A 24,383-nucleotide genomic window follows, 5' to 3' on the forward strand; every position below is an offset into this window, starting at 1 on the left:
GCTGTTCCTATTTGGCTGTCTTGCCTGTGACCCTTCTTTACTCTTTATACAAGCCCTTTGTCAGTAATAAAATTTGTTGTAAACATTTTTTTCTCAGTTTGTGGCTTTCAGTTCATTTTGAAAGTGTTTTTCAGAGGCTGAAATAATTTAATTTTGCTGGTATTGATTTCATCAACTTTTTAAAAAAATGGCTTGTGCTTTTTATATCATATCCAAGGAATCTTTGCCTAACTCAAGGTCACAAAAATTTTCTCCTTTGTTTTCATCCTAAAGTTGTATGCTATTATATTTTACATTTAGGCTTATGATCCATTTGAGTTAACACCATTTGTTGAAATGACTATTTTTGCTCCATTAAACTTCCATTGTGTCTTTGTAAAAAAAATCATTGCCTATATTTTTGTGAATCTATTTATGGGTTCCCTATTCTGCATCATTATTATATTTGTCCTTTCACCAACACCACACAGTTTTCACTATGTAGCTTTATTTTTGGTCTTGAAATTATGTAATTATAATATGAATCCTCCAACTTTGTTCTTCTTTTTCAAGATTGTTTTGGCTATTCTAGGTCCTTTGCCTTTCCATACAAATTTTAGAATAAGTTTGCTAATATCTCTACAAAGTCCTGCTGGGATTTTGTTTAGAATTGCCTTAAATCTATAGATAAATTTTGAGACAAGTGGCACTCAACAATATTGATTAACACAATCTGTGGTCACATTATCTCTTCATTTGTTTTGGTCTCTTTGGCTTTTTTCATCAGTGACTAATATTTCTGAGCATACTTATCTTGCACATATCTTGTTAAATGTGTACATATTTCATTTATTTGTATTTCTGATGCTATTTTAAATGGTGCTACCCACCCCCCACCCAATTTTGGTTTCCACTTGTTTGTTGCTAGAATATAGAAATACAACTAATTTTTATATATTGACCTTGTATCTTGGAACCTTGCTAAATTCATTTATTAGTTTTAGGAGCGTCTTGTTAGATTACTTTAGACTTTCTGTGTAGATGGTCATTTATCTGTAAATAGAGATAATTTTATTTGCTCCTGTCCAATCTGTAGGCCATTTATTCTTTTCTTGCTTTATTGCAGTGGCTAGGACTATCAATATGATATTAAATAGGAGAGGTGAAAACAGACATCCTTGCCTCATCAATGATCTTAGGGGAAAGCCTTACATCTTTAATTGTTAACTATAATGTAGTATATAGGTTATTTTGTTTGTTTGCTTGTTTTTTGTTTCTTTGTAGCTGCCCATTATCAGGGGCAAAGCATTTATTCTTTTATCATTAAGTCTGATGTAGAATGTAGAGATTTTTTAGATGTCCTTGATTAGGCTAATGAAATTTATATTCCTAGTCTATATCAGCGGCTATTAAATTTTATAACGTGCTTTTTTGCATCTATTGAGATGATTATGTAATATTTTCTGTTGATATTGTAAACCATATTGATTGATATTTTAATGTTGAATCAGCTTTGAATTACTGGGAAAATCCCACTTGGTCATGATATATTATCTTTTTAACATATTGCACATGCTGCAAGATTCTATCAGCTAATATTTTGTTGAAAATCTTTGTGTCCATATTTATGAATATTTTTCTATAGTTTTTATTTCTTGCTATATCTATGTCTGGTTTGGGTATTGGGTTATGCTGGTCTCATAAAATGAATTGAGGAATGTTTTCTTCTCTTATATTTTCTGGAAAGACATTGTATAGAGTTTATATTATTTCTTTGAAAGTACACCAGAATTTTTCAGTCAAATACTCTGGGAATCGACTTTTCTTGTGGAAACGTTTGTATGTAAAAACTTAATATTTCTTTAATGGAGATATGATTATTTTGTCTATTTCTTTATCAAATTTATCAGTGAATCTTGGTAGTTTCTGTTATTCAAACAATTATTCTATTTTATCTACATTTTTATATTTGTGGGCATTGAGTACTTGATAGTCTTTTATTAACTTTTCTTTTGGTTGGCTTGTTTTTTTTTTTTTTTTTTTTTGAGATGGAGTCTTGGTCTGTCTCCCAGGCTGGAGTGCAGTGATGTGATCTCGGCTCACTGCAGGCTCCGCCTCCCGGGTTCACACCATTCTCCTGCCTCAGCCTCCTGATTTGCTGGGACTACAGGCGCCCACCACCACACCCATCTAATTTTTTGTATATTTTAAGTAGAGGCAGGGTTTCACCATGTTAGCCAGGATGGTCTCGATTTCCCGACCTCGTGATTTGCCCGCCTCTGCCTCCCAAAGTGATGGGATTACAGGCGTAAGCCACTGCGCCCAGCCTGATTTTTTACATGATGTATTTTATATCATTTTTGGCTTTTTGGCTATCTAGCATGTGTGTGCACCTGTGTGTGTGTTCTAAGGATTGCAATATACCTACTTAACTTTAACAGTCTTCTTTGAGTTAATATTTTGCCATTTCAAGGAAAGCGTAGAAATCTACCCTTTAACTTTTCCTTTTCTGTTACAGTTGTCACATGTTTTACATCTACATAAACTGAAAACCTGCATCAAGAAATGTTACAATTTTTCTTTTTGATGGCTATGTATAAAGAACTTAGGAAGAGAAAAACAATTTTTAAAATATTTACCCAGATACAGACCTACTTATGTTGTTCTTCCTTCCTTCCTGAAGTTCCAGAGATCTCTGGTATCATTTTTCTTAAGCTGGGAAAATGTCTTTTACCATTTGTTTTAGAGCAAGTCTACTGGCAACAAATTCTCTTAGGAACCCTTCATTTGAGAATATGTTTATTTTGTCATTATTCCTGAAGGATATTTTCACTGGACATAGAATTGCGAGTTGACAGTTATTTATTTATTTATTTTTGGTACTTTGAAGATGTTGTCCCACAGTTTTCCGGCCTCCCTAGTTTCTGATGAGAAATCCACAGTCATTCACATTGTTCCTCCCTTATATGTAAAGTGGCATTTTTAATGGCTGCTTTCATGGCTTTTCTTAACCTCTGATTTTTAGCATTTTATTCTCACATGTCTGGGTTTGGTTTTCCTTGGGTTTCCCTGTGTGGAGTGTGCCAAACTACTTAAATCTGTAGATTTATGCCTTTCCTCAAATCTGGGAAGTTTCAGTGTTATTTCTTCTGATATATTTCCCTTTACTAATTGTTTCTCCTCTTCCTCCGTGATGCTAATGGTACGAATATTAGACCATTTAATATTGTCTCACATGTTCCTAAAGCTCTCTTAATTTTATTTTTAATCTCTTTTTCACTTTGTTTTTCAGATTGAATAATCCCTTAACCAGTGGTCCCCAACCTTTTTGGCACCAGGGACCAGCTTCATGGAAGCCAATTTTTCCATGCAAGGGGTGGGTGGGGGATGATTCAAGGGCATTACATTTATTGTGCACTTTATTTCTATTATTACTATATTTTAATATATAATGAAATAATTATACAACTCACCATAATGTAAAATTAGTGGGAGCCCTGAGCTTGTTTTGCTGAAACTAGATGGTCTCATCTGGAGGTGCTAGGACACAGTGACACATCATCAGGCATTAGATTCTCATAAGGAATGTGAAGCCTAGATCCCTCGCATGCTCAGTTCACAATAAGGTTTGCATTCCTGTGAGAATCTAATGCCCTTGCTGGTCTGACAGGAGGCGGAGCTCAGGCGGTAATGCTCGCTCATCCTCAGCTCACCTCCTGTTGTGCAGCCTGGTTCCTAACAGACCACCAGTCTGTGGCCCGGGGCTGGGGACTCCTGCCTTAACCTATCTTCTAATTGTGTCTTCCCTTTTCACCTCCATTCTGCTATTGAACCCATCCACTGATATTTTTATTCCCAATATTGTATTTTTCAATTGTAAGGTTTTGATATCATTTGTTTTTAGTTTCTATTTCTAGCTGAAAGCTTTTATCTTTTGATGCATTTTAAGAATTTTCACCTTTGCCTCACAGGATAGTTATAATGGCTGCTGTAATGTATTTTTCTGATAATTCCAATATCTAAGTCATCTCAGGGTTGTCATCTCTTGATTGTCTTTGCCCTTGGTAATTGAGCACATTTTCGTAGATTTTGATATTTTGAGTAATTTTAGATTGCATACTGAACATTTTGAATATTATGTCATGTTAAAATTTTCTGGAGTCCTGTTAAATTTTCTGGAGTCCTGTTAAAATTTTCTGGAGAAAGTTGATTATTCTGTTTTAAAAGACAATTCAGCTTTCTCTGGTTATAGGATAAGATGAAATAGACAAACTTCTTCCTAGTTCTCCCACCAATTACAGTTAAAAATCCTAAACATTATTTATGAAGCAAACACAGAAGACTTTTGAAGGTAGAGAGATGACAGGCGAGAGACCTGGGACTTGTAGAAACTTTAGCAGAGTTTCTTGTTTCTGTTTTGTTATTGTTGCTATTGATTTACATACCTTGGACTGGGCACTGGAGAAGGGGGCAGTCTGGAAATACCAATGGGCATAGGCCAAAAAATCCCAAAGAAAAGCAATTCTCTCTAGCTAAGGGACCATGAAAGTGGCCGTCTAGAAAGAATGAAATATTTTAGACACTAACTACCCTAATGCAATCATTACAACCCAGAGTAAACTGGCTACATCCCCTTCAGCAAAGGCTGAGTGAGGAAACTGGACTTCCACCCTCATCTGGCTGTAACGAACCCCTTCCTTCCCCTGTGCTGTCAGTAGAGACCACAGCGCGAGCTTGGACTTCCATCCCCATCTAGCAGTAATGAAAAGGTTCCTCTTTTCTCCTCTCCCACACTGGCCTGGTGTCAGAAAAAAATTGTTTGACCAGAAGATTTAAGTAAGTCCTAGAGTCTCACAGCAACACCTGAAATGTCCGGAATACAATAAAAATCACTCATTTTAAGAATCAGAAAATTCTTAACATGAATGAGAAAAGAAAATTAACCAATGCCAACGTTGAGTTGATAGAGATGTTGGAACTATCCAAAAGGAAATTTAAAGCAGTCATCATAAAAACATTTCAATAAGCAATTACAAACATGCTTGAAACAAATGGAAAAAATAGTGTTAAAGAAATACAAAATATAAATAAGGGCGTATTTTTCTGTCCCCTGTCAAGAAAAAGAGGGTTTCTTTTGGAGTTTTTATCTGTGCCTGCTGTGCACTGGGCAAACTTAGATCAAAGTGGGGTGATAAAAGAGGGGAAAAATTAGAAAATTCACTGCTATACTGGTTATTCTTAAGGCTTTGATGTCTCTTCCCACGCTGTCTCCTACTTTTAGAGGTCTCAGGTAGTTGCTCAGTTGCTTTTTGTACCTTGTCCAGAGTTGTAATCAGGTTATAGTAGACTTAATCCTTCCTGGCCAGCATGGAAACATGACAACATTTTGAAGCCAGGGTGGTTGCCTGCCCATCCTAGGTTTGAAGTAGCAGAAGATCTGTGGCAGATTAGCAGGGACAAATATTACTGATGGAGATTGAATGATAAAGCATTGACCTTTGAAGAGTTGGCAAAATGCACTGGGGAGAGAAAATGAGGAAGAAATAGCCAGAAGTACTGGTTACAACAGACTGCTTTAGTGAACATTAAATAACTGATGGGGCTGGAGGAGAGAGGTGGGGGAAGCCAGACCCCTTGAAGTTGAAGCCAGTAAAAAAAAAAAAAGAAAGAAAAACCAGAAAGATGTGTCAACTTTGCACATTGCCAGGTTGCACCTTGTTATTAGTTGGGAGGAAGAAAAATTACTTTAGCCCAGGTGATCACTCTACCTAAAGGGTCTTGGCAAATTTGTCCCATTTTTATCCCAGACTGGATGAACTTAAATCCACTGATGCAGATGGGAAGTGGAAGAATGTGTTAGACCAGGGTTCTGGGTTTACTCCACCTGTTAAATAAAGCAAAGAAGATTGACTTGAATTCCACTGGGGGATCCAAGACTACATGTTATGTCTAAACAGAACAGCCTTGGGTTGATGCAATTATTGGATTCTGGTGAACAATAAACCATAACATCTGCTATATAGTGGGAGGAAAATATCAGGAAACCAAAAATGAGCCTTTTAGGGGCATAGCGATGTTGTCATGGTAAGTCCTAGGGTTATGGTGAAGCCACTGTTTAAAAAGTGAAAAAGAAACAAAACAACAACAAAAACCCAAGACACAAAACATGCATCTGAGTGCATAGTTGGAATAAGTGTCATTGTGAATGGAAGGCTTTGCTGTTGCTGGGACTTCTTCTACCCTTTGCCTGATTTTAATTGAGTATGTTAATTAGGAAATCTTAGAATTGTCCAAACTCTCCTCCATAGTGAATATTAAGCAATACCCAAATCCCAGAAGGATAACAAGAAATTTCCAGCTTTAATTTAAATATATAATAGAGTGGTTTAATCCTATAGTAAGAATGTAGATTGGTGTAGCCTCTATGGATAAACAGTATGGAGATTCCTAAAGAAATTAAAAGTAGAACAACCATATGACCCAGCAATCCCTCTTCTGGTTACATGCCCAAAAGAGATGAAATCACCAACTCATAAAGATATCTGCATTCTTATGTTTATTACAGCATTATTCACAATGCCCATGATAGAGAAACAGTGTGTCTGCTGATGAGCAAATGGATAAAGATAATCTGATATATATGTATCTCAGATATATTTTAAGGCAGAACAGTATTGTATCTCATATATATATATCTCATATACATATATCTCATATATATATCTCATCTACATATATCTCATATATATCTCAACTACATATATCTCATATATATCTCATATATATCTCATCTACATATATCTCATATATATCTCATCTACATATATCTCATATATATCTCATGTACATATATCTCATATATATCTCATATACATATATCTCATATATATATCTCATCTACATATATCTCATATATCTCATCTACATATATCTCATATATCTCATATATATATCTCATCTACATATATCATATATATATCTCATCTACATATATCTCATATATATCTCATATATATCTCATACATATATCTCATATATATCTCATATATATCTCATATATATCTCATATATATCATATATCTCATCTACATATCTCATATATATCTCATCTACATATATCTCATATAGATATCTCATCTACATATATCTCATATATATCTCATCTACATGTATCTCATATATATATCATCTACATGTATCTCATATATATCTCATCTACATATATCTCATATATATCTCATCTACATAGGGATATCTCATATATATCTCATCTACATATATCATATATATCTCATCTACATATATCTCATATATATATCTCATCTACATATATCTCATATATCATTTATGTATATCTCATATATATCTCATCTACATATATCTCATATATATATCTCATCTACATATATCTCATATATATATCTCATCTACATATATCTCATATATATATCTCATCTACATATATCTCATATATATCTCATCTACATATCTCATATATATCTCATCTACATATATCATATATATCTCATCTACATATATCTCATATATCTCATCTACATATATCTCATCTACATATATCATATATATCTCATATATCTCATCTACATATGTCATATATATCTCATCTACATATATCTCATATATATCTCATCTACATATATCTCATATATATCATTTATGTATATCTCATATATATCTCATCTACATATATATCTCATCTACATATATCTCATATATATCTCATCTACCTATATCTCATATATATATCTCATCTACATATATCTCATATATATCTCATATATATCTCATCTACATATCTCATATATATCTCATCTACATATATCTCATATATATCTCATCTACATATATCTCATATATATCATTTATGAATATCTCATATATATATCTCATCTACATATATCTCATATATATATCTCATCTACATATATCTCATATATATCTCATCTACATGTATCTCATATATATATCATCTACATATATCTCATATATATCTCATCTACATATATCTCATATATATCTCATCTACATATATCTCATATATATATCTCATCTACATATATCTCATATATATCTCATCTACATATATCATATGTATATCTCATCTACATATATCTCATCTATATCTCATCTACATATATCTCATATATATATCTCATCTACATATATCTCATATATATCTCATATACATATATCTCATATATATATCTCATCTATATATATCTCATATATATATCTCATCTATATATATCTCATATATATATCTCATCTACATATATCTCATATATATATCTCATATATATATGAGATACAATACTGCTCTGCCTTAAAAAAGGAGATCCTGCCATTTGTCACAACATGGACGGACCTGGAGGACATTATGCTAAGTGAGATAAGCCAGACACAGAAAGAAATGTATTTAATGATCTCACTTACATATGGAATCTTTTAAAAAAATGTCAAATACATAGAGACAGAGAATAAAACAGTGGTTACTGGGGTGGGGGGATGTGAAGGAAATGGGGTGATAAAGGTCAAAGGATACAAAGTAGCAGATATGTAGGATGAACAAGTCTAGAGATCTAATGTACATGAGGACTGCAGTTAATGAAATTATATCGTATTCGGGATTTCATTAAATAAGCACATTTTAGCTGCTCTTGCCACAAAAAGAAAGTGACCATGTGAGATGATAGATATATTAATCTGCTTCACTACAGTAACTATTTTACTATTTAAATGTATCCAATAACATCATATTGTAAACCTCAAATATACACAATAGCATTTATTTTAAAAATAATAAAAATTAAAATTAAAATATAGTAGAACGATACTAATTTCCAACAGCTTGCTTTACAACCGTCCTCTCTTGCTTGTGGGAAGAAAAATGGGTGACTCCTGTAAAGTAACTTGTTTATTGTGGCTTAAACCAAGCAGCTCCATTGATAACCCCCATCATGTCAGACATGGGTGAACCTGTTTAGGAAACCAATAGGGTAATATGACTGGGATGCTATGAAAGTCATGGTGTTTTTTTTTTCTTTTCTGTCCTAGTCTTAGAAGAAATCAGGCAAAATGTCCCTTTTCAGGGGAATGATTGATATACACTCACCATTCTCTGCTACAAGTAGTTGAATTCTCCAGTATATTTTGACGAGTTGGTGAGGTAAGGTTTAGACTTAATCACAGTTAAATGCAAGTTGATATATGCATTAAGGATAACAGGAAAGTTTCCCTGTCAGAGCGGGAAGCCTAGGAGGATCTGAGAACAGTACTGGCATCTATGAGTAGTTGAAGATGGCTAATCTGTGTGGTTAAAATACAGCTCAATCAGTTAAACACTTGAGCGTGGCTTGGAGTGAAGGCCGCAAGAGACAGTCCACTGAAGGCAGAGAATAAATGAATGTGTTTGCTAGACTCTGCTAATAAGAAGGAGACACAAAAATCTGTGGGGCATTTTGGGCTTGGGGGATACCACTCGCTGTTCCTGGGCATCTTGCTAGCTAAAATACATCGAGTGACAAGAAAGAAAAGTATGAATTTGAAAGATATCCCAAAACAAAAACAGGCTTTGAAGACTTACAGAGAGCTGTAACCCAAAACAGCACTATTTGGGTTGGCCTACTGTACAAATTATTTTGGAGGTTTTTACTATCTAGATAGATAACGTGCAGATTGTAGTCTCTTGCCAAAGTTGTTAACACTGTTCTCCTTGCTCTAAGCAGTGACTGCTGGAAGAATATTGAATTTGAAGATACTTGATGTCAAGACAAGATATGGCCCCTTTCAAAGACAATTACTGCCCTTTTACTGGGCTTTAGTGGAGATTGTTCCCACCACTCAGGGATTTCAAATAATTCTGAGATCTAAAGTACCTTGATGTCATAGGTAATGTCAGATTCATTCCGATAAGGAAGGAGCAGCTCAACAGAGCTCAGTGTTAAAATAGAAATGATATATTTATAGGAACGCTGCACTTGCTATGGCCCTGAAGACATTGTATCCATAAATATATTGCTACTTTGCTCTTAGGACCAACAACAGGAGCCCCCAAAACTGCCAGCTGTTGGTGCTGAGTGGTTTTAATCATAGGTTTCTCTCCTTGTTAAAGTAAAGTGAGTTTCCTGGTTTACTGATGGAAGCCCTCAAATCAAGGATGCATTGCAGTCTAGATGTTTGCCCCCATTTGATCAGTAGGTCGTAAAACCTACTGAAGAAGCAAGGGTAACTTGAGCAACACTCAAAATTGAGGGCAGTATACCCATAGAACAGTAAGAGCTTGGACTTGCCAAGGCCTTGATGCATAGTCAGGCAACACATTCTCCCTCCCTCCTTCTCTGCCTCCCTCCCTTCTTCCTTCCTTCCTAGATTGTAATTATGAAATCCCTGTAGGAACTTCAAGGATGAATTAAAATGGCCTATGCATATGCCAACCAGAAAAGTGCAGTTGGTGGCTCAGAGGAGGACTGAGATGTAGAGGCTGTCTTGTCCAGCCTCTGGAAATAGCTACTTAGGTACATAAGCCGAGCAGCATTTCAAGTTATGAAATGTTGGATGGAAAAATGATATATTTATTTGCCTCTCATTGAAGCTGGTAATAAGGTGAATGTCAAGAACAAAAGAATCATCTAAAGATCTAAAGATGGCTTTAGGTAAGATTCCCTGAGTTTAGGAGCTGGCATTTAGCTAGGAAATGAATACCTAGGACCCTCACTAGTAGTCCCAGCTGGCTTCAGATGGGTCCTCCTGGAGTAGACATGTAATCTGCTTTGGTCTCCTCTTACTTAGTCACCCAAGCAATGGCTAAGAATGCCATTTAAGGTATGCAGCACCAAGTTTGGTCCCTCAAACCACATTTCACTGGACTAAGGTATGCGTTTAGCTGCTGGCAATGTAAAAAACTGAACTAAAAAAATAATAATGCATGGACCGGTATCCCTGATCACACACAGTGTAACAGTTTGGATAAGAACTGGGATGAGCAATTAGAATACCTATTAATAAACCTAAGGGGTGATGAGGCATGAAAAGATTGCTGACTCACTTGGGTGAACATGTGTTTCATCCAAGTATATAGGCAGCAAAGGGGAGGAACACCTTTGGACAAGTTTTTGGAATGTGGCATTGGGAAAAAAAGGAATAGGGTTCGATGCCATCACAGCGATTCTGTATTCCTCCTTTCCCACAAAATTTTTTGGTTTTCCTGTATCCAAATGTCTTGGGTATGGGTTGCCCTTGTGTGTGTGGAAGAGAGAGACAGTATTCAGGACATTTTTAAAATTACTCCAAATTTGACTCAGTGTATTCTTAGCACACAGTGAGCTGGATAGTGAGTTTCTGTCGTATGGCTAACTGAGGCCTGACCATATGTGTACTTTATTGTTTAGTAATAGAAGTCCCATTATCCCTAACATTTTTTGTAAACACTACTCTTCTTTCTTGGACAGGGACAAAAGAGGAACCTCTGGCAAGGCTATGCCTGCTACCTGCCTTATGATTGGGCAGAAACTCCCACCCATGGAAGCTGAAACTAGGTAATAAGTGGAAACAAGTGGAAATTGTGGGAGATGGGAATGGGATATTTAACTGGTAACAATGCTAGGAAAGGGAACCATCATTCTTTTCTTGAGACAATATCTCATGGCAGGAAAATAATATTTTTAGCTGTCTCAGATGTGGTGTGGAATCATGGCCAATGCTAGGCAAAGCCCCCGGATTTGTTTTTCCCTGAGAAAAAAGATTGTATTGAATCCATACTATGAGATTCACTCAAATAATGCACTTGGGAAGTTTAGAGAAAATAGGTTAATTAGCATCCCTTGATGACTCTTGAATATGAGCAGGTTGCATTTGCCATTTAGGTTGTGTTTTGTTGGTTGTGTTTATTGTATTTATTCTTTTGTAGTTTTTAGAGAAAATTTTCTTTGAACTGGAGGATACATTGTGATTTTGGCATCTGTAGCTGATACTCTGCATTGCCATGAACCAAGATGACAGCCTGTTAAGGCAACTGTGCATGATGAGAGCTGACTTGCGCATTGCTGCCTGCCTTGTACGTCAGGGTCTACTTTGCTCATTTGACAATACCAGATGTGAATACAGACAGAGTGCTAGACAAGCTCATCTTGATAGGATTGGGCTTGTGCTCCAGATAGTGAATATTGGCTTGATATGCTTATCATATATCACAGATAATTCATCCCTGGGACTTCAAAAAGGATAATTATGGAAATGTTATGACTTACTCAGAACTGTATCTAAGAGTTGCATAGGCTCAAATAACACAATTCTTGAATTTCACCCACACCACAAATACACAGTGGCAACATTTGTTGTCCCTTAACCAGTACTGGCTGCAATGTGCTAAAAGGGGCTTGTGGGTCTTAGTAATTGAGCTTGGTATGTGGAGACAAGTGGAGATAACAGTCCTTTTGAAGCTTCGCCATTGTGATAGACCTGTTAAGTCAGATAACGACAACTAGAAGGACAGCCATGGGCTTGACAGTTGGTCTGGAAAGATGATAAAGAAATATGCTAATGGATATTGCCCATTACCAAACTGATTGAGAATTAGGCTTGCTAACATCTTTGGATGACATGAGCCTTGGCATATTGCTTACAATAGAATGTGATATACTTGCAGGGAAGTGCCAAGGTATAATGAAGCATCAGGCTGGAAGGATACATTTGGGGGTGGGGAACTATGGCAAGCCTAAACTATGGCGAGGTGTCACTAGTCACTAGATGCCTTTATATCAGTTTCATCACACTCACAGTGGCACAAATTAAAAAGGCATTTATATTCTGTGTGGTACAAATTGGTTGGCTTTTGACAAATTAAGGATCATGGTTTATTATTCAGAATGACAGGCCCTCACTCCAAACTTTCTGAATCAGAATCTGAATTTTAACCAGATTCCCCAGGTGAATCATATGCACATCAAAGTTTGAGAAACACTAAAATAGGCTTTATCTGTCCTTCTCGTAATGCAGGATTGCCTCTATTTCTGTCAGTAGAGCTGAAGGAATAATTAGGGACTTTATCTGGTTTTGATATTGTCAAATATACTATATTGTATAAAAGAGATTTTCCAAAAGCCAATTGTCTTAGTCCATTTGCATTGTTATAAAAGAATACCTGAGACTGGGTGATTTATAAAGAAAAAAGGTTTATTTGATTCATGGCTTACAGGCTGTACAAGAAGCATGGCACCAGCAGTTGATTCTTGTGAGGCTTGAGGCTGCTTCCACTCAAGGTGGAAGGTGAAAGGAAGCCAACTGTGTGGAGATCACATGGTGAGAGAGAGGAGTGACAGAGAGAGAGAGAGAGAGAGAGAAGAAGAAGAAGAAGAAGGAGGAGAAGGCCATGCTCTTTTTTAACAATCAGTTCTCCAGACAATGAATATTGGCTGGAGAATATTACCCATATATATGTGGGCATATATGTATAATAATAGAATTATGTATATGTATAATATAATATGTAATTATATACATATATTATTATAGATAATGTATAATTATATACATATACTATTATACATCTATAATAGAAATCTATAACTGGAGGAATCTTCAAGATTATCAACTATAATTCTCTGATTTTAGAAGAGAGAAAATGTAGCACAGAAAGATTAGGTGGCTTTGTAATCCACCATGGGTAGAATTTGGTATAGTGTATATATTGACATTTAGAAAAAAAGGAATATATCATGCCAGAGGGAGTGGGCATTTAGTCTCCACTGGGTCTCATAAAACAGATGACCTTACAAAGTATACAGTGAATTTATTTGAACATGGTCCCCATAATAAAACACCCTAGGTCACTGTTATGATTTGAATATGTGTCTACTCTAAAGTTCATGTTGAAATTTAATCCCCAATGTGGCAGTATAAAGATGTGGAGCCTTTAAGAGGTGATCGGATCATGAGGAATCTGCCCTGCTGAATGGGTTAATTCACTAACAGATTAATGGGTTACTGGCTTAATGGGTTATCATGGGAGTGGGACTGGTGGCTTTATAAGAAGAGGAAGAGAAACCTGAGCCAGCACGCTCACTCCCTCACCATGTGATACCCTGATCCACCTTGGGAAGAGTCTCCACCAACAAGAAGTCCCTCACCAAGGTGGCATCTTAACCTTAGACTTCTCAGCCCTTACAACTGTAAGAAATAAATTTATTTACTATATAGATTGCCCAGTTTCTGGTATTCTGTTATAAGAAAATGGACTAGGACAGCAACTGAAACAAGATTCAATACAAATTTTCTTCTGGATATTTTTACTGATAGGAGAAAAGATATTTGGGTATGGAGAAGGAGGGAATTTCTTTGCATTTTTGGGAAGATAGACTTCTTTTGATAATTTTTTCATGTTCCATGGGCACTTTGTATAACATAAAAAGCCTGATTTATATGCTAGCAGGAGTTATCGGTAAGTGTAGTCACTGAATACAGCTTTATCTCCATTAACACAGAAAAGACTGGCTGGTGCTAGAAAGAATGGAGACAATATGCTTTGTGTGAACTGGGACTCTGTCTGACTTGTCATAGCTGTATCTTTACCCCTACGGTAGTGACTTGGCTTAAAATAGTGGCTTTTTATTTGTATGTGATTGGTGTCTACTCTTGAGTAGCTTAAAATAAAATTGAGATATCAAATCATGTAATTCCAATATGCTGGTAAGAAAACAAAATTAAAATTCAAACCATATTGCAATAGTTTTTGATGCACTGCTAAAAGAGGTTTATAAACAACTGGCATAAAATCACAAGGGGAGAGATGATCAGGACCTGGAAAGTTGCAGGAAAAAACAAACATTCATGAAAAGAATGTGATATTGAAAATGGTTCAGATCTGAATAAGCAGAGAAAGTGGAACAGAATTTCAAATGAAGGAACTTACATGCATGAAGTAAGTCCAAGAAAGCTGAGATGAAGTATAGAATGACTCAGATGGAGGCAACTGGGTGTATGAGGATATAAGGCTGAGAATAAGGGTTGTTGAGATTGTGGTTCATCGTGCCTGCTAGGCTATGGATTTTGACACGTATTTGTAGGCAACTGGTGGTTCTTGTTGAAGTGCAGGATGGCGTGATTAAAGGTGTCTTAGAAAGATAAATATGTCAGTGGTACACAAGAGGGATGAGTTAAAGAACTGCTGGGAAAGATAATGTTAGGAGATAAAAGAAAAACCAGAAGCAGAATTGGAATGGTAGCAAATGGACTAGAAAGGGAAGATTGTCTTCTAAAAACATAACAAAGAAAGAATTGGAAGAACTTAGCAGCACTGATCAGCTGGGAGACATTCACCAATGCTTTATTCTTTCTACCCATAACCTAGGGACCTAGGATTTTCTTAAGGTTAAGACAAATATTTATCATACATAAAATTAATCAATAATATATTCTTTTCCATGTAAAAAGGTCAACACACTTTCATTAAGTAATTTCTGAATGTATGTAGGAAGAATAATACCCTAAGCCAGCAGTCCCCAACCTTTTTAGGATGGATGGTTTCAGGGTGACATTGTTCTACCTCAGATATCAGGCATTGGATTCTCATAAGAAACACGCAACCTAGATCCCTTGCATGCGCAGTTCACAATAGGGCTCGTGCTCCTGTGAGAATCTAACGCAACAGCTCATCTGACAGGAGGCGGAGCTCAGGCAGTAATGCTCACTGCCTGGTGCTGACCTTCTGCTGTGCTGCCGGGTTGCTAACAGGCCATGCATGAACTGGTACTGGTCCACAACCTGGGGGTTGGGGAACCCTGAAGCCCTTTCAGTTCTGTTGCTTAGGGTTACTCCATAAGGAAGCTACCCATTTATAAAAAAGTTTTCTCAAGATATTTCTAGGTAGACCTTAAAAAAGAATAAAATGATGTAAGTTGTTTGACCTCTATATGCCTCAATTGCTCCTTTCAAAAATAGGGATAACAATAAATAGTACATCCTAGGGTTTCATGAGGATTGAATGAGTTTATACAGGTGAAGTGTCAACTTAGTGTCTCAGTAAGTGTTAGCTCCCTCTCCTCCTTCTCTTCTTCCTCTTGTCTTATTTTTAATGTATCTGAAATAGCCTTTTCTGAAGTACTAGAACAATTGCTGTATACTAAAATGGTTGTTTTCTCCTCAAACTATAGTTTGCTAAAAGTAGTTTTGAAATGATTAAATATCAGTACACAAAATTGTCCTTTGATATTCCAACCAGACTCTGACCTTGGATCACCTAAAAAAATGGACCATATGGAAGGAAATATATTTTTTCTTTATACACCATTGATCATGTCTTCTGCCACTCAGTACTCCCTTGCCTTCTATGACACCATACTCTCTGGATTTTCTTTCCCTCTTGGGCCAATTCTTTTCTAACTCTTTTACACACTTATTCTTTTCCATGGGTCCACCTTTATGTTGGGTATTTATAGCTCAATATTAGGTAGTCTTCTTTCCGCCCTGTGTTTTCCTCCACTAACTCAACAATTTTATCAATGTCATTATCTACAGATGTGTCATTTCCAAATATATATCATACCCAAACCTCTTCTCTGAGTTCCAGGTACAAATACTTCCCTGCCTAGAAGATATATCTACCTGGATGCCTCAAAGGTACCTCAAATTCACATGTCCAAAACCAAACTCAAGTCCTGAGACCCAACTTGCTCCCCTTCTGGTGTTTGCTGTCTTTAAGAATAGCATCTTTTATTATTTTGCCAGAAATCTATGAATTACTCTCAACACCTACGTTTCCCTCATGTCTGTTTTCAAATTTGTCTTCAACTCCCATCAATTTTATTTCCTAAATGATTCTCTAATCCACCCTCTTTTCTTCATCTCTACTGCAAACATCTCAGACTCTAAATGATCTCCCTGAATATACTTTGGCTCTCTTCCTGCTTGTTTTTTTCTATTTAAAGTTTATATTTTTTGTTTCACAAAATGAATAAAAGCACATATTTTAAAAAGCCATGTAGTACTATGAGAACTACTAGGCTTTGAATAGTAAATAAATAGACAAATAAACAAACAAACAAATAGTACTACCTGCCCCATCCCTAATTCCCTATTCCTTTTTAGCTGTTTTAGTTATTTCTTTATCCTATCCTTTTTAGCTGTTTTAGTTATTTCTTTAGGCCGTTACTTCAAATTTTGAAATAATGTTCTTATGTTGCCTTTCCTAGATCTTTTTAAAAAATGTGATCTATTATATTGTTTCTAAGGAAGATAGAATTTTGTTGTCTTATACCCTCATATTAACCTACTCTCACCCAATATTATCATATCACATTTTTTGTTAAATTAGTATTTATTGTTTATGTTATTAAGATTATGGATTAAATATATTGAAATGTTTCTTTTCTTTTACAACTTTTTGTTTTATCTGGAGTTAATTATTGCTTTGTTTTTACATTGGCTTAGTTAGTACATAGAAACCTAGCTAACACAGTGTTCATTCTAAACACACTCAAACTTACCAGGTGGTCTCTCAGCTTAATTTTTTCTTCTGGGAGAACTTCTTTCTCAGGGTCTCTATTTTTCTACTTCAAAAAAGATTGCTTGCTCTTTTTCCTCTGCTTTTCCTTGGCTTCTTTTTCAGCCCTCTCTGGTTTTAACTGAGCATTCTATATGACTCCATTTAATCTTTTCTCTTAGTTTCTCTTCCTGAAAACTTGGTGATGAAACAGGAGAGTTCCCTTATTCTCCTCACAGGACATGCAACAGGTGTATGGCTTGCTCCTTTGGTGACCCCGCTACTCAGACTCCTAGGGGGAGCATGCAGATGGGCAGATGCAGAGGCTGTGGGGAGCACTTTTGGTCTTTTGCCCCATGACAGCATCTAGGGATGGGTATCTGCGACTCCCGAAGCCCAAGTGGGCATGTGTTACAGTGTGCTTTTTCAGCTTTGCTGTCTGCAGACGGCTTGTGTTAATCAGCTCAATAGACCCTCTGCCTTATCAGTTATATGATATGAGATTGCAATATATATTTTTTGAGTTTTTTCAACTCTTATTTTCAACATATATTGTTAACTCTTCTAAGTCTAACTTCAAATAACACTATACATCTTCAAGTGTAGTACAGGTATCTTTGATAACAGAGTATTTCCAATTCCTCCCTCCTGATTCTTATGATATTGCTATCATTCACTTCGCTTATCTGTATGCTATGATCATTCTATACGTTGTTATTACTATCACTCTTAAAAATTATTTTTAGTTGAATTAAAAATAAGAAAAATAAAACATTTTATTATGCTGTAATTAATTTAATTTAATTTAATTTTTTGAGACAGGCTCTTGCTCTGTCACCCAGGCTAGAGTTCAATGGCATGATGATGGCTCACTGCAGCCTTGACCTCCTGGGCTCAAGCAATTCTCCTGCCTTAGTCTCCTGAGTAGCTGGGACTACAGGCACATGCCACGAGGCCCAGCCAATTTTTAAAAAATTTTTAGTAGAGATGAGGTCTCATTATGTTGCTCAGGCTTGTCTTGAACTCCTGAGCTCAAGCAATTCTCTCACACTGGCCTCCTAAAGTGCTGGGATTACAGGCATGAGCCACTGAACCTGGCTTGTACCTCAATGTATTCCTTCTCTAATGCTCTTTCTTTTTTTATGCAGCTTGGAGTTTCTCACCTGTATCGCTTCTTTCTTTCTGAAGAACTTTTTTCAATATTTTTTTCAGGGTCAATCTGTTGGTGATGAATCAGTTCAGTTTTTGTTGAAGAAAGTATTTATTTATTTATTTTAGTGTTAGAGTGAAATTTATTATTTTGACTACTGCTTCTCAGTTTAAGAGTCTGGATATGAAGTATGTTTTGATGAGTTTCTTGCAGGATAAAATGAAAGTTAGATATCCTAGCAAACATTATTTTCATTAACTCAGAACCAAATTCGATCCATTTATTACATAATTTAAAAAATTACTAATGGCTCTTGTTCTATATAATTATTCCACCTCTTTTTGAATTCTGTTTTCTTAGGAAACTTTATTATTACTTTCAAATGTGATAGCATTCACTACATTCTCAACCTTGAATTATAATCTCTTCCACATGTATGTTCAAATTTAGTTTCTCATTTGTATTACTATATCTTTGAATTTTCTCTCAGTTCGGATTTTTTCTCTCTGACATTGAAGGACTTTAAAAATATCTATTTCAGTGTTATTTCATACAACAAGGTCTTTGATTTATGCATTAATTATTTTTATTTATTTATTTATTTTAATTTTATTATTATTATACTTTAAGTTTTAGGGTACATGTGCACAACATGCAGGTTTGTTACATATGTATACATGTGCCATGTTGGTGTGCTGCACCCATTAACCCGTCATTTACATTAGGTATATCTCCTAATGCTATCCCTCCCCGCACCCCACAACAGGCCCCAGAGTGTGATGTTCCCCTTCCTGTGTCCATGTGTTCTCATTGTTCAACTCCCACCTATGAGTGAGAACATGCGGTGTTTGGTTTTCTTGTCCTTGCGATAGTTTGCTGAGAATGATGGTTTCCAGTTTCATCCATGTCCCTACAAAGGACATGAACTCATCATTTTTTATGGCTGCATAGTATTCCATGGTGTATATGTGCCACATTTTCTTAATCCAGTCTATCATTGTTGGACATTTGGGTTGGTTCCAAGTCTTTGCTATTGTGAATAGTGCTGCTATAAACATACGTGTGCATGTGTCTTTATAGCAGCACGATTTATAATCCTTTGGGTATATACCCAGTAATGGGATTGCTGGGTCAAATGGTATTTCTAGTTCTAGATCCCTGAGGAATCACCAGACTGACTTCCACAATGGTTGAACTAGTTTACATTCCCACCAACAGTGTAAAAGTGTTCCTATTTCTCCACATCCTCTCCAGCACCTGTTGTTTCCTGACTTTTGAATGATCGCCATTCTAACTGGTGTGAGATGGTATCTCATTGTGGTTTTGATTTGCATTTCTCTGATGGCCAGTGATGATGAGCATTTTTTCATGTGTTTTTTGGCTGCATAAATGTCTTCTTTTGAGAAGTGTCTGTTCATATCCTTCACCCACTTTTTGATGGGGTTGTTTGTTTTTTGCTTGTAAATTTGTTTGAGTTCTTTGTAGATTCTGGATATTAGCCCTTTGTCAGATGAGTAGCTTGCAAACATTTTTTCCCATTCTGTAGGTTGCCTGTTCACTCTGATGGTAGTTTCTTTTGCTGTGCAGAAGCTCTTTAGTTCAATTAGATCCCATTTGTCAATTTTGGCTTTTGTTGCCATTGCTTTTGGTGTTTTAGACATGAAGTCCTTGCCCATGCCTATGTCCTGAATGGTATTGCCTAGATTTTCTTCTAGGGTTTTTATGGTTTTAGGTCTAACATTTAAGTCTTTAATCCATCTTGAATTAATTTTTGTATAAGGTGTAAGGAAGGGATCCAGTTTCAGCTTTCTACATATGGCTAGCCAGTTTTCCCAGCACCATTTATTAAATAGGGAATCCTTTCCCCATTTCTTGTTTTTGTCAGGTTTGTCAAAGATCAGATAGTTGTAGATATGTGGCATTATTTCTGAGGGCTCTGTTCTGTTCCATTGGTCTATATCTCTGTTTTGGTACCAGTACCATGCTGTTTTGGTTACTGTAGCCTTGTAGTATAGTTTGAAGTCAGGTAGCTTGATGCCTCCAGCTTTGTTCTTTTGGCTTAGAATTGACCTGGAGAAGCGGGCTCTTTTTTGGTTCCATATGAGCTTTAAAGTAGTTTTTTTCCAATTCTGTGAAGAAAGTCATTGGTAGCTTGATGGGGATGGCATTGAATCTATAAATTACCTTGGGCAGTATGGCCATTTTCACGATATTGATTCTTCCTACCCATGAGCATGGAATGTTCTTCCATTTGTTTGTATCCTGTTTTATTTCATTGAGCAGTGGTTTGTAGTTCTCCTTGAAGAGTTCCTTCACATCCTTTGTAAGTTGGATTCTTAGGTATTTTATTCTCTTTGAAGCAATTCTGAATGGGAGTTCACTCATGATTTGCCTCTCTGTTTGTCTGTTATTGGTGTATAAGAATGCTTGTGATTTTTGTACATTGATTTTGTATCCTGAGACTTTGCTGAAGTTGCTTATCAGCTTGAGGAGATTTTGGGCTGAGACGATGGGGTTTTCTAGATATACAATCATGTCATCTGCAAACAGGGACAATTTGACTTCCTCTTTTCCTAATTGAATACCCTTTATTTCCTTCTCCTGCCTGATTGCCCTGGCCAGAACTTCCAACACTATGTTGAATAGGAGTGGTGAGAGAGGGCATCCCTGTCTTGTGCCAGTTTTCAAAGGTAATGCTTCCAGTTTTTGTCCATTCAGTATGATATTGGCTGTGGGTTTGTCACAGATAGCTCTTATTATTTTGAGATACATCCCATCAATACCTAATTTATTGAGAGTTTTTAGCATGAAGAGTTGTTGAATTTTGTCAAAGGCCTTTTCTGCATCTATTGAGATAATCTTGTGGTTTTTGTCTTTGGTTCTATTTATATGCAAATCATTTATTGATTTGCTTATGTTGAACCAGCCTTGCATCCCAGGGATGAAGCCCACTTGATCATGGTGGATAAGCTTTTTGATGTGCTGCTGGATTCGGTTTGCCAGTATTTTATTGAGGATTTTTGCATCGATGTTCATCAAGGATATTGGTCTAAAATTCTCTTTTTTTGTTGTGTCTTTGCCAGGCTTTGGTATCAGGATGATGCTGGCCTCATAAAATGAGTTAGGGAGGATTCCTTCTTTTTCTATTGATTGGAATAGTTACAGAAGGAATGGTACCAGCTCCTCTTTGTACCTCTGGTAGAATTCAGCTGTGAATCCATCTGGTCCTGGACTTTTTTTGGTTGGTAAGCTATTGATTATTGCCTCAATTTCAGAGCCTGTTATTGGTGTATTCAGAGATTCAACTTCTTCCTGGTTTAGTCTTGGGAGGATGTATGTGTCGAGGAATTTATCCATTTCTTCTAGATTTTCTAGTTTATTTTCATAGAGGTGTTTGTAGTATTCCCTGATCGTAGTTTGTATTTCTGTGGGATCAGTGGTGATATCCCCTTTATCATTTTTTATTGGGTCTATTTGATTCTTCTCTCTTTTCTTCTTTATTAGTCTTGCTAGTGGTCTATCAATTTTGTTGATCTTTTGGAAAAACCAGCTCCTGGATTCATTAAGTTTTTGAAGGGTTTTTTGTGTCTCTATTTCCTTCAGTTCTGCTCGGATCTTAGTTATTTCTTGCCTTCTGCTAGCTTTTGAATGTGTTTGCTCTTGCTTTTCTAGTTCTTTTAAGTGTGATGTTAGGGTGTCAATTTTAGATCTTTCCTGCTTTCTCTTGTGGGCATTTAGTGCTATAAATTTCCCTCTACACACTGCTTTGAATGTGTCCCAGAGATTCTGGTATGTTGTGTCTTTGTTCTCATTGGTTTCAAAGAACATCTGTATTTCTGCCTTCATTTCATTATGTACCCAGTAGTCATTCAGGAGCAGGTTGTTCAGTTTCCATGCAGTTGAGTGGTTTTGAGTGAGTTTCTTAATCCTGAGTTCTAGTTTGATTGCACTGTGGTCTGAGAGACAGTTTGTTATAATTTCTGTTCTTTTACATTTGCTGAGGGGTGCTTTACTTCCAACTATGTGGTCAATTTTGGAGTAGGTGTGGTGTGGTGCTGAAAAGAATGTATATTCTGTTGATTTGGGGTCTATAATAGTCATAGGTCTACCTAATAGACCTTTGTCTATTAGGTCTGCTTGGTGCAGAGCTGAGTTCAATTCCTGGGTATCCTTGTTAACTTTCTGTCTTGTTGATCTGTCTAATGTTGACAGTGGGGTGTTAAAGTCTCCTACTATTATTGTGTGGGAGTCTAAGTCTCTTTGTAGGTCACTAAGGACTTGCTTTATGAATCTGTGTGCTCCTGTATTGGGTGCATATATATTTAGGATAGTTAGCTCTTCTTGTTGAATTGATCCCTTTACCATTATGTAATGGCCTTCTTTGTCTCTTTTGATCTTTGTTGGTTTAAAGGTTGTCTTATCAGAGACTAGGATTGCAACCCCTGCCTTTTTTTGTTTTCCATTTGTTTGGTAGATCTTCCTCCATCCCTTTATTTTGAGCCTATGTGTGTCTCTGCACGTGAAATGGGTTTCCTGAATACAGCACACTGATGGGTCTTGGCTCTTTATCCAGTTTGCCAGTCTGTGTCTTTTAATTGGAGCATTTAGCCCATTTACATTTAAAGTTAATATTGTTATGTGTGAATTTGATCCTGTCATTATGATGTTAGCTGGTTGTTTAGCTCGTTAGTTGAGGCAGTTTCTTCCTAGCCTTGATGGTCTTTACAATTTGGCATGTTTTTGCAGTGGCTGCTACTGGTTGTTCCTTTCCATGTTTAGTGCCTCCTTCAGGAGCTCTTTTAGGGCAGGCTTGGTGATGACAGAATCTCTCAGCATTTACTTGTCTGTAAAATATTTTATTTCTCCTTCACTTATGAAGCTTAGTTTGGCTGGATATGAAATTCTGGGTTGAAAATTCTTCTCTTTAAGAATGTTAAATATTGGTCCCCACTCTCTTCTGGCTTGTAAAGTTTCTGCTGAGAGATCAGCTGTTCATCTGATGGGCTTCCCTTTGTGGGTAACCCGACCTTTCTCTCCAGCTGCCTTTAACTTTTCCTTCATTTCAACTTTGGTGAATCTGACAATTATGTGTCTTGGAGTTGCTCTTCTCGAGGAGTATCTTTGTGGCGGTCTCTGTATTTCCTGAATTTGAATGTTGGCCTCTCTTGCTAGATTGGGGAAGTTCTCCTGGATAATATCCTGCAGAGTGTTTTCCAACTTGGTTCCATTCTCCCCGTCACTTTCAGGTACACCAATCAGACGTAGATTTGGTCTTTTCACATAGTCCCATATTTCTTGGAGGCTTTGTTCGTTTCTTTTTATTCTTTCTTCTCTAAACTTCCCTTCTCGCTTCATTTCATTCATTTCGTCTTCCATCACTGATACCCTTTCTTCCAGTTGATCGCATCAGCTACTGAGGCTTCTGCATTCATCACATAGCTCTCATGCCTTGGTTTTCAGCTCCATCAGGTCCTTTAAGGACCTCTCTGCATTCGTTATTCTAGTTATCCATTCGTCTAATTTTTTTCAAAGCTTTTAACTTCATTGCCATTGGTTCGAATTTCCTCCTGTAGCTCGGAGTAGTTTGATTGTCTGAAGCCTTCTTCTCTCAACTCGTCAAAGTCATTCTCCGTCCAGCTTTGTTCCGTTGCTGGTGAGGAGCTGCGTTCCTCAGTTGGAAATGCAGAAATCACCTGAAGAAAGTATTTATTTATCTTTCACTTTTGAAAGACAATCTCACTCAATTTAGAATCTTAGGTT

At 36.4% G+C, this 24,383-nt stretch overlaps 1 protein-coding gene across 2 annotated transcripts in view; it reads left to right on the plus strand.

Moving 5' to 3' along the window:
* Positions 1-24,383, plus strand: part of ST8SIA1 (ST8 alpha-N-acetyl-neuraminide alpha-2,8-sialyltransferase 1) — a 184,145-nt gene that overhangs the window by 11,418 nt on the left and 148,344 nt on the right. Inside the window, exons 2-4 of one of the 2 annotated variants that reach the window (XM_055095863.1) lie at positions 9,055-9,166; positions 9,726-9,888; positions 11,448-11,534. In XM_055095863.1, the coding sequence (XP_054951838.1) occupies positions 11,476-11,534 (59 nt within the window). In that variant the 5' untranslated portion in view covers positions 9,055-9,166; positions 9,726-9,888; positions 11,448-11,475. The remainder of the gene's footprint in view (positions 1-9,054; positions 9,167-9,725; positions 9,889-11,447; positions 11,535-24,383) is intronic. The other variant, XM_055095864.2, reaches the window with a different exon arrangement.

The sequence above is a fragment of the Pan paniscus genome, chromosome 10 (assembly GCF_029289425.2).
Source record: "Pan paniscus chromosome 10, NHGRI_mPanPan1-v2.0_pri, whole genome shotgun sequence".
Classification (NCBI taxonomy): Eukaryota; Metazoa; Chordata; class Mammalia; order Primates; family Hominidae; genus Pan; species Pan paniscus.